At 39.4% G+C, this 13,890-nt stretch overlaps 1 protein-coding gene across 2 annotated transcripts; it reads left to right on the top strand.

Annotated features, from left to right (window-relative positions):
• The first annotated feature begins 254 nt into the window (after positions 1-254).
• DERL2 (derlin 2) lies at positions 255-12,459 on the top strand. Of its 2 annotated transcripts, none has more exons than XM_019718108.3 (7): positions 255-409; positions 1,266-1,331; positions 3,138-3,211; positions 5,389-5,482; positions 6,241-6,436; positions 6,992-7,082; positions 11,946-12,459. In XM_019718108.3, the coding sequence occupies exons 1-7, from the start codon at positions 317-319 to the stop codon at positions 12,049-12,051; spliced, it is 720 nt and encodes a 239-aa protein (XP_019573667.1). In that variant the 5' UTR covers positions 255-316; the 3' UTR covers positions 12,052-12,459. The 2 variants fall into 2 exon arrangements, with proteins under 2 accessions (XP_019573667.1, XP_019573668.1); XM_019718109.3 differs by having other exon boundaries at positions 271-409; positions 1,269-1,331.
• The last annotated feature ends 1,431 nt before the right edge of the window (positions 12,460-13,890 follow it).

The raw sequence follows: 13,890 nt of genomic DNA, 5'->3' as shown, positions 1-13,890 counted from the left end.
TAGATTGGGGACAGACAGGGGCCGGGCGGGCAGCTAGCTGTGGCCCGCGGGGATTGGCGAAAGAAACGGGTATTTACTCTCTTCTCCCGACGCTGGTGGCTGGAGAAGCAAGGCTGGGACGCCGCGGAGACGCAACTCGTGATTGGTGAATGGCTTTCCTTAGGGCTCTAGCGATTGGTGGCTGGCCGATTGCGCGGCGCTGATTGGACATCAGCGGGCAGGCCAACGGGAGGGCTCCGCTTTGATCCCGCCTCGCCGCTTGGACTGACTGGCGGAAGGGGAAGTCGGAGGGGGGGGGCAGGTGGCGGTGGGGAAGATGGCGTACCAGAGCCTCCGGCTGGAGTACCTGCAAATCCCACCAGTTAGCCGCGCCTACACCACCGCCTGCGTCCTTACCACCGCCGCTGTGGTGAGCAGCTGCAGCGCCAGCTTCTCATTCTCCGGGCTGGATATGACCGGGTCTTCAGGAAACTGGGGTTTGGGCCTCGGGGAAGCCCAGATGGGTTGGTCTCGGGGTGCGTGGAGATGGACACTCTGGGGTTCGAAATGGCTCCGAGAGTGCTTATCTAGTGACCCAAGAAGGGAGTGCTGTTGCATGATTGGTGGAGGATCAGGACTGCACGTCAGTTTTTGAGAGATGAAGGCCGGACTTACAGCAAGTCTGGGCTGCGGGAGCCGCCCACCCAGAAAACATGCCGGAGAACTCTGGCAATGGCCAAGTGGTATCGCGGTGACTAATGGGAGAAAAGTCTGGTTAGTGGAGAAGCTTGGATATTGAGGATAGAAAGCTGGAAGTTGTCGAGAGGGAAGAGTCTTGAAATAAAGAGAGTGCAGATATAGAGGTTGGCTGGAGTGACCCAGGCCAGACGGCGGCAGGGCCTCGAGTCTCGGTTCTTTTGAGTGAGTTGCATTGCTTCACACAGGTGTTTCAGGTGGTGCCTATGTGATGGGCAGATTCATGGCAGCTGTCCTTTACTTGTCCTGTATCTAAGATAACAGCACCTGGAACACCACGTAGCTCCCATGCCTTCGTGTCAGCTTCAACTACTGCAATGTAAAACAAACTTATTCTGTGTTAGGTTTTGGGGATACAAAGAATTGTACCAGTTCTAGAGAATTCTTTACCATCCTCTTCCTCCTGCCTTAAAGGATTCAGTCTAAGTGACTGAGAGTTGGAAATTGCTAGGCCTACTGATCCTTTGTTATAAATGATGCAGTTTTGTTTCTTGATCGATTTGCTTTAAAGAGCTCTTTTTCTATTTCAGCAGTTGGAATTGATCACACCGTTTCAGCTGTACTTCAATCCTGAATTAATCTTTAAACACTTTCAAGTAAGTGATCCATCATAACTATGATTATTTCAGTTTTTAAACTTTTTTTTTCTTTTTAGTAGCATGTCCTGCCATATACTATCTCAAGAAGTATATCAGTGGGAATATTTGATTATAAGTCTTATTGTGGGGGGTATAGAGCAGTGGTTCTGCAGCCTAATTGGGAGAGTCTCAAGTTCCTCATCATGTACCAAATCAGATTCACCAAAGGTAGGTAATTAAAAATCTCTTCTTTTTAAAGTTATCTGCAGGGTTTTGATTTGATGTGTCCAGTTCCTATATTTAGGAAACAATAGTTCAGAGTTAATATTGTATTTGAGAGACTAACCAGCTAGCTGCCCAGGGAAAATCTCACAGGATGTCCTTAAATTGATCCATCTTCCAAACTCCAAAAGTCCGGCATCTAAAACAGCGTGCCATATTTATTAGATTACAGTGGGAGATAGTCCTTTCCAGTAATTAGAATGCTAAAAGAGAGATATACTGCTCCAGGATGTGCATATAGGTTATAGTTGGAGTGGGAGAGAGACCCAAAAGCCAGTAATTCTGCCTCTATACATGGTATTCCCTGTCTCAGATGTGTTTCATTCACTTTATACCTATTGAATTCCAGCTTGCCTTTCAAGACACAGCTTTTGTGTAACCTCAGATTCATTCTCCTTTGTGTCCCTAGGATATCTGTAAATAACCCTTTTAGAGTATCTCTCATCTCATACTTGCACTTATTTATATGCTTGTCTCCTCGCTAGGTTGAGGGTTCTAAAGTCCTGGATGCAGTTAAGTTAGTATGTAGAACTGAATTGTTTCAACTTCAGTAGTTACTAATGATGCATAAAGCAGCCCTGTGGACTCTTGTCACTCTCTTCTTCCTTTAATACTCACATGGGCTTTCCTGGGAGCTGTATCTCCATCTAAGCATTGCTTCTAAGTTAATGCTTGCTTGGCTTGATACCGTATATTTGCTTTAGGAGTTAGGAATTCTAGGTGTGAGTTCAGAGTCCTCCTTTATAAGCCCTTGTGTCCTCGGGCAAGCCATTTTAAAAAGTATTCAAGTCTCTTTCTTTGTATGTGAAATGGGGGAGGGGGTGGCACAGGATTAAGATAATAGAATATGTTAAAACACTTTAAAATGTTAAGTGCTCTCTCTCCCTTTGTGAGTAGAAGTTTTCATTGTGGGTGTGGAGGATTGGGTAGGGAAGTCTGTATCGGGGTTTCATATAAGAAAATGAGTGTCCTTATATCTGTCAATTAGACTATAATTATTAGAGCATTAGGTCTTATAGGGAGTTGGCTATTTGTTCAGACTAGAACTTGAGTATGCACTTTAAAATTACTCTTTACTCTGGATGTTTTGGACTGCCTAATATAGAAACATTTCTTTGTGATTTATATTAGATTCCCTAGAGTTTTTCTTGGTTATCAAGACTAGTCATTACATTATGATACTATGTATATGAAAGCATTGTTTTCTATTCAAATTAACCAAGTCTTTCCATTAAATGTTTTTCATAATTTGCCTGACCATATATACAGGGTGGGCTTTTTAAAAAGACAATCACAATCTCAAGTTTTCTGTCTTATTATCCTTACAAATTTCAGGTCTGACTTTATGATTCAGACTTTCAACTAGAAGCAGCACAAAAATCAGTGTCAGATTGTGTGCCCCGCTTTTTGGTTCAGAACATAGTATCATGTATCCATGGCCTTTCAGCCATTGTAGTCATAGGGTATGTCTTTTAATATGGAAATGTTTCCTGGTATATTTTACTTAATTTATCTTTCTCTTGATTGTTTTTCTTTTAACAGATATGGAGGCTAATCACCAATTTCTTATTTTTTGGGCCAGTTGGATTCAATTTTTTATTTAACATGATTTTTCTGTATCCTTTATTAAGTGGGGTTTGCGTAAAAACTAGGTTTACTTAGGAAATATGTTAAGTTCAAACTTAGCTGTAACTTCTAGTACTGGCTCAGTAGTACACAGAGTAGTTAGTTGGTCAAATAGTAATGTTTTGAGGGTGTTTATAGGTCACTGTGCATTCAAATGGGTGGTATTTAACCATCAAATGATTACATTTCTGCCCACAAGTCACTTGCAAATCTGATCAAGGGAGAGGAGTGATTTAATTGAGGCATAATTATAAAATAACGTCAGCAGATACTGTTGTGTCATTGGAATTAACCCCTGGTCATTTGCAAAAGGTGAAAAAATTCAGACTCAGCCTGAAATGAGGAGAGGGGGGAAGTAAGTTTATTCAAGAAGAAAGATGCTGGCATAGAAATTGCCGGGGCAGACAACTGCACCTAACTTTAGGTTAGCTTTTTCTTATATAGGAAAGGGTGGGTAAATTCTCTTACAGCAGGAGATGTGAGTTATATACTAAGATCATTTGATTGACATATGTTGGATATGTAACTAGTTTCTTTCCGCACATGCTCTGTACCCAGAATGCATACAGAAAAACCCACTGGGGTGCCAAACCTTAATGTTCATTTTATTTTAATTGTGTTATAATGAGGCTAGAGTTCTAGTAACGAACAGGTTTTAACAGTTTGCGCATGTGTGAAGAACCAGTTAATACCAGTTGGGTCTTATGTCTTCTTTTTAGGAGAGTGTTTGGACATTTTGATTTATTTCTAGGGGATGAGCCTGGAAGGTTCCTGGGGAGGGGGTTCAGGCCTGGGCAGTCCCCCTTCAGGTTCACTTTTTTTTTGCCCTCCTCTTCTGCCTCCCTCCCCCCCACTCCGGTTCAAGCCATTGTTTCTCAGGCTCGTTGTGTAGGACACAGCTCCCAGGCCCATGCTGGTGTTATGAGCCTTGCTCTCCCCCCGGCTGAGGCAGTCAGTTGCCAGTTGTCAGTCGGTTGCTCACAGCAGCTCTTGCCAGCTGCCGGTGGCTCACGCTGGCTGCCGGCGACTCAAACTGGCCACCAGCCGCTTATGGCGGCATATGGTAGCCCGTGGCAGCACTCAGCAGCCCATGGCAGCCCATGGCAGCTCATGCCAGCTTATGCCAACCTCTGGCTGCTCATGGCAGCCCAGCTCCAGGGAGAGCTATTGTTCACAATCTTAGCTATAGAGGGCGCAGCTCCCTGGTCCATGTGGGAATTGAACTGACGACCTCGGCATAGGCTCTCCAACCACCTGAGCCACAGGTCCGGCCCCAGGTTCACTTTTGTTAATTTTTTTCTGCCTCATTAGATACCAAGTAATAAAACACAATCTGAGTACAGTAATAATTAACAGAGTTTTGATAGAGGGTTGGGAGTGGGTTCATGAGGAATGGAGAACTTGAGATTTCCTTGTATCTTAGTTGCTGGTTCTCCTGGCTGAAAAGACAGTGCCGTAATGTCTGCCGGGCTTGCCACGTTCCAGGTCATTGAAAGAGAGGAAGAGTTGTGCTCTGGTCATAGGATAATTGGGGCCATTGAGCAGAGCTTTCTCCTCCACCCTGCCCCTCTGGATTAAGAGGGCAGTCACAGCTGAGGTCAACTGCAGTAGACAGAGGGCCACTTAGGGGTTACAGGATTCCTGCCCTAGCGTGGATTCCTGTGTCTCCTCTATGGTAGATCATTCTGGTAAGTTTCTAATAACTAAATTTTTTCATTGTAATGCATCTTCATTGACTGAGGTATAGGAATGCTTAATCTCCCTGGTCTGAAAAACTAGGTTATCACACAAGGTTTCTTCATGGGGATTTCTTCCTAGTTACGTTGTGAAAAAGCAAGGGTGATGTAGATTGTGGTGTGGTTGAACATGGAAAAGATGATACAAATCTGAAAAGGTTTAATAGATGACTGGTTTAAAAGGTTTAATAGCAATATTATGCAGCATTTTGCTTAGTTCCCCCTTCAGGAACAGTTTTTGTTAAATATGGAGCTAGTCTAAAATGCCTGGTAAAAGACAAGTAATCATCCTGCCACTCATAAATGTTCTTACAGAAACGAAGACTTGACTTCTTGCAAATAACATGGAATCCAAGTATACTTAAGTGATACATTAAATTTTACTTTCTTCATGTTTATGTGTTTAACATTTTCTTAACTTGGAACTTAAGATACCGTTACTGTCGAATGCTAGAAGAAGGCTCTTTCCGAGGTCGGACAGCAGACTTTGTATTTATGTTCCTTTTTGGTGGATTCTTAATGACTGTATCCTTTAACAAATAGAACAAATAGAGAACAATGTTAAAGAACATCGCGTCTCTTCCTAAAGCTTTTCATCTGCCTCCCACAATTCATTGGATACTCTGAACAAACAGAGAAAAGTAGACCTCCAGATTTTAGCTTCAGGGTACTATTTATTTTACAGCACACTTTATGTGACAGCTTTCTAAGCCTAGAGATTGGACAGGATGCTTTTCTACTGTGAGCAAGTTAGAGGAACTTTTAACCCAGGTGGGTTACTATTACATATCTTAGATATATTATTATTAATGGGTGTACTTCACTTTTAAACTAAGTTGGTAAGATACTTATTTGTTTACTATCAAAACTAGTAAATTATTATTTTTTTTTTAAAGAATTGTCATCTGTATAATAGACTTGAATGTAGTCCTGTCTGACAAAATGGATTTTACTCCTACTGGCTTTATTTACCTCTGTAAAGGTACTAAGGGTGAGTGAATTTAATACAATTATTGACCAAATAACACATTTTCCAAAGAGGAAGGAACTTCATGAAAGCACAATATTGCTTTGAAATAGATACCATCCAGATGATTTGGCCTAAGCAGATTTTTGCCTGATTGCTCTGGGAAATTATTTTCAGGCTCTTTTCTTCTAAAGATGTAAGTAACTAATACTCCATGTTCCTAATTCAGACTTGTTAGAACACAATCCTTAGTTCTCTTGCCCCTCTTCCCTATTTCACTTTTAACGCTGGTATTTTCCTTAATACCATCTGCTAGATATTTGGTTTGTTTGTGAGCTTAGTTTTCTTGGGTCAGGCCTTTACAATAATGCTTGTCTACGTATGGAGCCGAAGGAACCCATATGTCCGCATGAACTTCTTCGGCCTTCTTAATTTCCAGGCCCCCTTTCTACCGTGGGTGCTCATGGGCTTTTCCTTGTTGTTGGGGAACTCAATCATTGTGGACCTCTTGGGTAAGAATCTTATCACTACTTTTTCTATTATTTTACTTACAAACTTATTTTGTCGCTGTTTTTTATGTTTAGTTTACTGGCCTTCACATAATAGCTATTGTGGGATTATGTGATAGTTCTACGCTCAAAGACTACAATATTAGTTTTTAAACTTTTAACACGTTGCGTACGGCAGGGTTTAAATCCCTCATACCCCTCTGTTCCAGCAGGTTTTTAAAAGAAACTACTTTAAAATGCACTCTTTAAAGCGTAAATGCTTCTATGTCATTTATTATTTTTCTATAAATAATAGATTCTACAAATAAATTATTCTATAAATAATTATTCTACAAATAATTCAATAAAATATGCAAAGTAAAGAGTCAACAGTAAAAACGAGAATTCTCATTATCTGTCCTTAATGCATGGCTCAGAAAAAAACGAAGATTCTCGTGATCCGTACGCAACTTGTTAATAATTATATTGACATTTCTTCCTAAATATAAGGAATTCATGTTGGCAGACTCACCTGCAATCAAAATTTTAATCCTCTCCTTTATTTCTGGTTGACTCTAGGTATTGCAGTTGGACACATATATTTTTTCTTAGAAGATGTATTTCCCAATCAGCCCGGTGGAATAAGAATTCTGAAAACACCATCTATTTTGTGAGTATTTAATACCAGGTTATGTGTTTGGGGCAGATAAACTGGGACAGGGTCAATGATCTGTGCTTTCCTGAGACTCCTGTAGCTCCCGGCACACACAGCAGGTCAGTATATAGGCAGATGGAGCAGTCTGGGTACAGTTGAGCAATTGTATTGGGTAGGAGCAGACAGTGCCAGAGTTGTGGAGGAGCCAGGTAAATAGACTCAGGACGTCTGAGGCTGACTTGGAAGGTGCTGTCCCGGGTAACCTAGCACCTCCTGTCGCAGGGAGGAGCTTACTGGTTTCACAAAAGCTCCGAGTTTAGAGAGGTGAAGTAGCAAAATGGGCAAAGCTGACCGACCGGAGGAAAGTTTTTAACGGTGGAATGTCTGGTCTTCTGCAGAGGTGGTAGAGATGAACAGTGGAGTGGAAATACAGCTTTGGGCTGGAAACCAGGTGTAGGCTGTTCCACTGACCAGCTATGTGATTTTAAGCAAGTCCTTTCTCCTTTTTTGCACTTCATGTTTCCTGGGGGTAGCGCTTTGATGTATAGGACCTCTTTCTACTTCAGCATTTTGTGTCCTTGGGATATACTGCATTAAAAAAGGATCACCTGAGGAAGAAAATGTGTATTTTTATTATAAAATGTTGGTTGTAAAATAGTGAAGCAAAATGGAAGTAAAATCTTCAGTCCCATCACTTATGTGTAACATTGTTAACTTTTTGATACATATTCTTCAGTCTTTAATTGTCTGTGTACTTTAAAAAAATGTTTTTTATAACCTTTTAAAGTAATATGTCATAAGCATTTTTCCATCGTAAATGTCCTACAAAATTGTAACAGCTACATGGTACCCCATGGTATGAATATAGTATAATTTTACTAATCCCTTATTGATGGACGTTGATAGTAGGTTTTCCTTTCTATAATTGGAGTGGTGAACATCCTTGTAGCTAAAATCTTTGCACACAGCTGTGATTATTTTCAAAGGACAAATTCCTAGAAGTGGAATTGCTATTTTATTGCCAAATTGCCATCCAGAATGATGTTCAAGTTTACATTTCTACTAGCAATTTCTGCCATTTCCCCACATCCTCATCAAACGTGGGAGGTATTGTATTAACTCTTTCCTAGTTTGATAGCCATAACACGGTGTCTCTCTGGTTTTTATGTATTTTTTTTTTTTAATTTTGAAACAGTTTCAAACTTATAGAAAATTACAAACAGTACGGATGACCTTTTTTGCCTTTGTATTTCAAATTAAATTGTCAATCTGATGCCCCATAACCCCCCCTTAATGTGTATTTTCTATAATCATGGACATTTTTCTACGGTCAAAATCAGGAAATAAGTGTTAATCCTCAAACCCAATTTCACACTTGCCAATTGTCCTAATAACGTTTTATAACGTTTATAGCAGAAGAATCCAGTTCAGATTTAGGGGTTACATTTAGTTACATCTCATTAGTCTCCTTCAGTTTATAACAGCTCCTTAGTCTTTTTCTTGATTTTCATGATGTTGACATTTGTGAAGATTGTAGGCCCATTTTGTACAATGTCTCTCAATTTGGGTTTGTCTAATGTTCCCTCACAAGGCTTTACATCTTCAGCAGGAATATCAGAGAAGTGACACTGCGTTCTTCTAATTGCAGGCTGTTAGCACAGGATTTCAGTTTTTTGAATTTGTCAAAATGGTTGTAGTCACTTTGCTTACTTAATGAAGGCCTGTGAGGCTTCTCCACTGTAAAGTTCCTGTTTTTCCTTTTGTCATTGCGTTGTGGGAAGGTACTTTAAGACTATGTAAATATTCCTTTCCTTATAAAATTTCAACTCATTTATAGCTGCATGAATTCATGGTTTCATGTCTTATTCGTGGATTATAATCCCTTATTGTTTGTTTTGATGCTCGCATTGTCTCAGATTTGGCCAATGGCAACCCCTTCAAACTGGCTTCTCAGTGCTTCCAGCATGCTCCTATCTTGTTGCTGCTGTTGTTAGCAGCACTTTATTACTTTCTGGCCCAACAAGATATCCCAGGCTCATCTTGTGCTCTCATTGATGCTATGTCTTCAGGGAGCCCTAGTTTTTTCTTAGTGGAGAATAGTATTTGTAGCCAGGATCTGGATGTGCTTATTGTTTTTGGAGTGTTCCTGTTCCCAGGTCCTCTCGGTAAACAGAGCAAGGGAATTACGTGTATGCATATGAGTATACGCTATACATTTATATTTATAGTTTTAGATCTGTATATTTTTTAAAACACTGGTTTATGCTGATACTCCTGGATCTAATACAATTCCACATGCTTCTTTCTAGATTTTTTCTTTACTCTTCCTCCAATATTTTATTATGGAAATTTCCAAACTTACAGGAAAGTGGGAAAAATTGTACAGTGAATATCATTTACCCACCACATAGATTCTACAATTAATATTTTACTGTTCTTGCTTTTTATACATCTATCCATCCATCTTTCCATTCCCGTATACTTAATTGTCTAGGTACTTTGTCTAGGTGTATATCATTAACTAGAGTTCTCTATTTATATACAACAGTATACACGAATCTCAAATGTGTCAACTAAGGTCTTGCATAGATGCACATAGCTTACATAGGTTGCATACCCAAACTCCTATCAAGATAAAGAAAACTACCATTACCCAGAAGGTTTCCTCATGTCCCTTTTCCTGTCAGTCCTTATATAGAAACAGTCACTATACTGAAATTGTTCTTCCACAGATTAGTTTTGCACATTCTATAATTTTATGAGTAGAATCATAAGTATGTGTGTACTCCTCTGTGTAAAGCCTCTTTCATTCAACATAATGTTTTTGAAATCCATCTATTTTGTTGCATATTATCAATAATTGTTTTTTTTTTTTTTGCTAAGTAGTATTCCAGTAGTACCATATATCCCCGAAAATAAGACCTAGCTGCACAATCAGCTCTAATACATCTTTTGGAGCAAAAATTAATACATGTAAGACCCGGTCTATAATATGATATGATATGATATGATATGATATGATATATATAAAATGATATTATAATATATAATACATAATTTAATATAAGACCGGGTCTTATTTTACTATAAGACCTACTTTACTATAACACCTACTTTGTCCTGCTCCATCTAATGTTTGGGAAGTAGAAAGGGTCTTAGTTTGTAACATGATTTCCTGTAATTATTGTGAGAGCAAACATCTTCATGTTTACTGACCATTTGGATTTATTTTTTTTTAAGATTTTTTTTTGGGGGGTGGGGGAGGAAACAGGACTTTATTGGGGAACAGTGTGTACTTCCAGGACTTTTTTTTTTCTCCAAGTCAAGTTGTTGTCCTTTCAATCTTAGTTGTGGAGGGTGCCGTTCAGCTTCAAGTTTTTGTCCTTTCAGTCTTAGTTGTGGAGGGTGCAACTCAGTTCCAGGTCCAGTTGCTGTTGCTAGTTGCAGGGAGCACAGCCCACCATCCCTTGCAGGAGTCGAACCGGCAACCTAGTGGTTGAGAGGACACGCTCCAACCAACTGAGCCATCTGGGAGGCAGCTCAGCTCAAGGTGCCGTGTTCGATCTTAGTTGCAGGGAACACCGCCCACCATCCCTTGTGGGACTCGAAGAGTTAAATGGGCAACCTTGTGGTTGAGAGCCCACTGGCCCATGTGGGAATCGAACTGGCAGCCTTTGGTTTTAGAAGCACGGAGCTCCAACCATCTAAGCCACCGGGCCGGCCCCTGGATTTCCTTTTTGAATTGCCTGATCAGCCCTGTATTTTTTCTATTGATGTGTCTGTTTTTATTGTTAATTTATAAGAATTAAAGGAGCTCATATTGAAATATAGATGCTTTTCCTGACCCCAATATAAAATAGAAGTTTTCAGATACATTTCTAATTTTATCAACTGTCGGGAAGTACAACTAAAAATATAAATGTAAATAGAGGAAGCTGCTTTAATGGTTAATTCTTTAGGGAGATTTTGAATGACCACGTAATAGTATTTTTAAAGTTTTTGGACATTTACTATCCCATCCTATGTTCTGTAATTTTTCTTGGAATAACTTGTTAATTTTAAAAAATTTTTGATTGTTGTAAAATACACATAGCATAGAATTTATCATCTTATGCATTTTAAGTGTATAGTTCAGTGGCATTAAGTACATTCACATTGTGCTTCTATCACCACCATCTATCCATAGAACTCTTTTCATCTTGCCAAACTGAAACTGTACCCATTAAACAGTAACTCCCCATTTTCCCTCCCCCCAGCCTTTGACAACCACTACTCTACATTCTGACTCTATGAGTTTGACTACACTAGGTTCCTCATAGAAGTGGAATCGTTCAACATTTGTCCGTTGGTGACTATCTTATTTCACTTAGCGTACTGTTTTGAAAGGTCATCCATGGTGTGGCATGTGTCAGAATTTCTTTTTAAGGTTGAATAATATTGCATTGTACCTATATACTATTTTGCTTATCCATTCATCTGTCAATGGTTGTGGGTAGACATTCATGATAAATTTAGTGAAAATCAGGTTATAAAACAGAAGAAGTATGACCTAACTTATAAAAGTACATATATAAAAGTTCTGGAAGAGTAATGAAAACATCAATAATTATCTCTGGGGATTTAGGATGTTCCTATATTGTTCCTGTTTTCTCTACAATTAACATGTTTTGCTTTTGTAGTAAAAATTAGTAAAGGAGGTAAAAACTAATGTAAATACGAAATAATTATGAATACTTTCAAAATATGATAACTCTCTCATTGGTAGGTAGATGTAATGCTTGTCCATTGGTAGGAACCCCGTGGGATCTTTTTGACTCTGCAATATTTAGAACGTAGGTTGACTCTGGGACTAAGATACATCTGTTGCCTGTCTTTTAGGAAGGCTGTTTTTGATACGCCAGATGAGGATCCAAATTATAATCCACTACCTGAAGAGCGGCCAGGAGGCTTCGCCTGGGGTGAGGGCCAGCGCCTCGGCGGGTAAAATGGCAGTGCCAATAATGAGACCCAGCTGGGAAGGACTCAGTGACATACCCATCGGGATTCTTTTAGCCTTTGTGTTGCAAAAGTGTGGACACTTTTGACAGCTTGACAGATTTTAACTCCAGAAGCACTTTATAAAATGGTACACTGATTAATCCAGAAGACATTTCCAGCAGTTTGCCAGTGGTTCCTCACTACACTGGTACTGAAAGTGTAATCTCTTGGAGCCAAAAAACTGGAGAAAAAAATACCCGCCGCCTCTAACGAACAAGTACATGAGTACTTGAGTTCTATGGTGTAAGGCAGAGCTTTTTCCTCCTCCTCTTTGATAGACGAGACCATGGTGTAAATGGAAGTTTCAGAGAGGACATAATAAAACTGAATTCCATCTCTCTCTCGCTGAATTAAAGCTTTTGTGTGTGATCTTTTAAATCATGATAACATATTCCAGCTCTCCTGCATAGGTCTGAGCTTGGAGCAGTTTACATGCCCACTCTTTGTGTATCTCCACAGCTTTCAACTGGATTTCATTTCACGATTGGAAATATGTGGCTGATATACTGTGGCTGTATATACACCTTACTAATTCAGAATGCCAGCTCCAGTAGGAAGAAGATTTATTTCTGTTGTCTAGATAGTTCTCATCTGGGTTTTGCAAAACTTCCAAGTTGTCAGATGACATGGAAAAGGCAGAGGTGGGGTAGTTCCTATAGCAGCAGGAGTTTAGCTACAAAAGAGTCCATAGTCAGAAAGCTAATGTAGCATCTTATTTGCTTGCATTTGTACATTAAGAAATATACAGAAAAAGACAGGTAATGGCCACCTTTTTGGAAAGCAACAGAAATATCTTTAGACCTGAAAAACAAATTAGAATGTTGACTTTGGAACCAGATGAACAATTAACCAGTTAGGCAGGGATTCATTTCTCCTGGGCCTTTGTCTGATGGACATTTGTCATTTGCTTCATGAAAAGCCAAGAAGCTTTTCAGAGCCAAGTACCTGGTTTACGTTCCCAATCAGGTCAAAATTAGACAGGTTCCACAGAAATAGGCACTTAATGCCCGTGATTCAATAAATACCCAAAATATTAACTTCTCTAGGTCTCAGCAAGTTTGCCTTCACACTGTCTTAAGTCAGAAAACCGAGAGGACTGAAATGGACACCCCCAGGAAAGAGATGATTTCAAATAGTTTTAATAAACAGCATGTAGGCGCAGGACTATATCCTAAGTAGTTCCAGCCTGGTTAAGTGGTAGCTTACTAGGGTGTGAGATTGTCCTCAAAGATGAAGGTTTAGATTAAACACAATAATCCTAAATGGGAATTTTCAGATTGTGAAGTTAAGTGAATAGTATTTTAGCATCTTTAAATGGAATATGCATAAGTAATGGAATTTAAGTATTTTACATGTTGCTGATCGGTAACTTTGAATATGATTGTTGCAGTTATGGAATGTAGGTTTAATGGGACTGCTTTCTTTCCCTAAGTGGTTTTTAAAAAAATCTTAAATGTGGATCTTGGAATGTATCCTTATTATGGGATTCTTAAATTTTGTTGTGTCTTTGTTCAAGAAAGCTTGAATTTAATTAGAAGGATTTTAAAGTTATTTTGGGGCTGGAAACAGGTTTCTCTAGTTATATTTGTTCTCCCTTAGTTAACTGCGTCATCCAATTCGTGGAATTTTTGTGGCAAAATTTTAATCCTGAAATCTATTCACTGACCACTTAAGTAGGGAATGTCTGTACATACTAATGCCTGGATAAAACAGGAAACAAATTTTGAATTTATGACCTAAACAGTCAGTTATGGGATTTTGATTTCTCTGATTTTATGGGATGAGA

The sequence above is a fragment of the Rhinolophus sinicus genome, chromosome 12, assembly GCF_057876585.1.
Source record: "Rhinolophus sinicus isolate RSI-liver-muscle chromosome 12, RSI-T2T, whole genome shotgun sequence".
NCBI lineage: Eukaryota > Metazoa > Chordata > Mammalia > Chiroptera > Rhinolophidae > Rhinolophus > Rhinolophus sinicus.
The sequence above is the reverse complement of the archived record's forward strand: the minus strand, read 5'-3'. Positions and strand labels throughout refer to the sequence as shown.

Excerpts from the sequence above, each read along its gene's own strand:
- DERL2 (XM_019718108.3), top strand. The coding sequence starts at position 317 with ATGGCGTACCAGAGCCTCCGGCTGGAGTACCTGCAAATCCCACCAGTT. Across the intron at positions 410-1,265 it reads TCCTTACCACCGCCGCTGTG|CAGTTGGAATTGATCACACC; the intron begins GTGAGCAGCTGC and ends TTTCTATTTCAG. Across the intron at positions 3,212-5,388 it reads TTATTTAACATGATTTTTCT|ATACCGTTACTGTCGAATGC; the intron begins GTATCCTTTATT and ends TTGGAACTTAAG.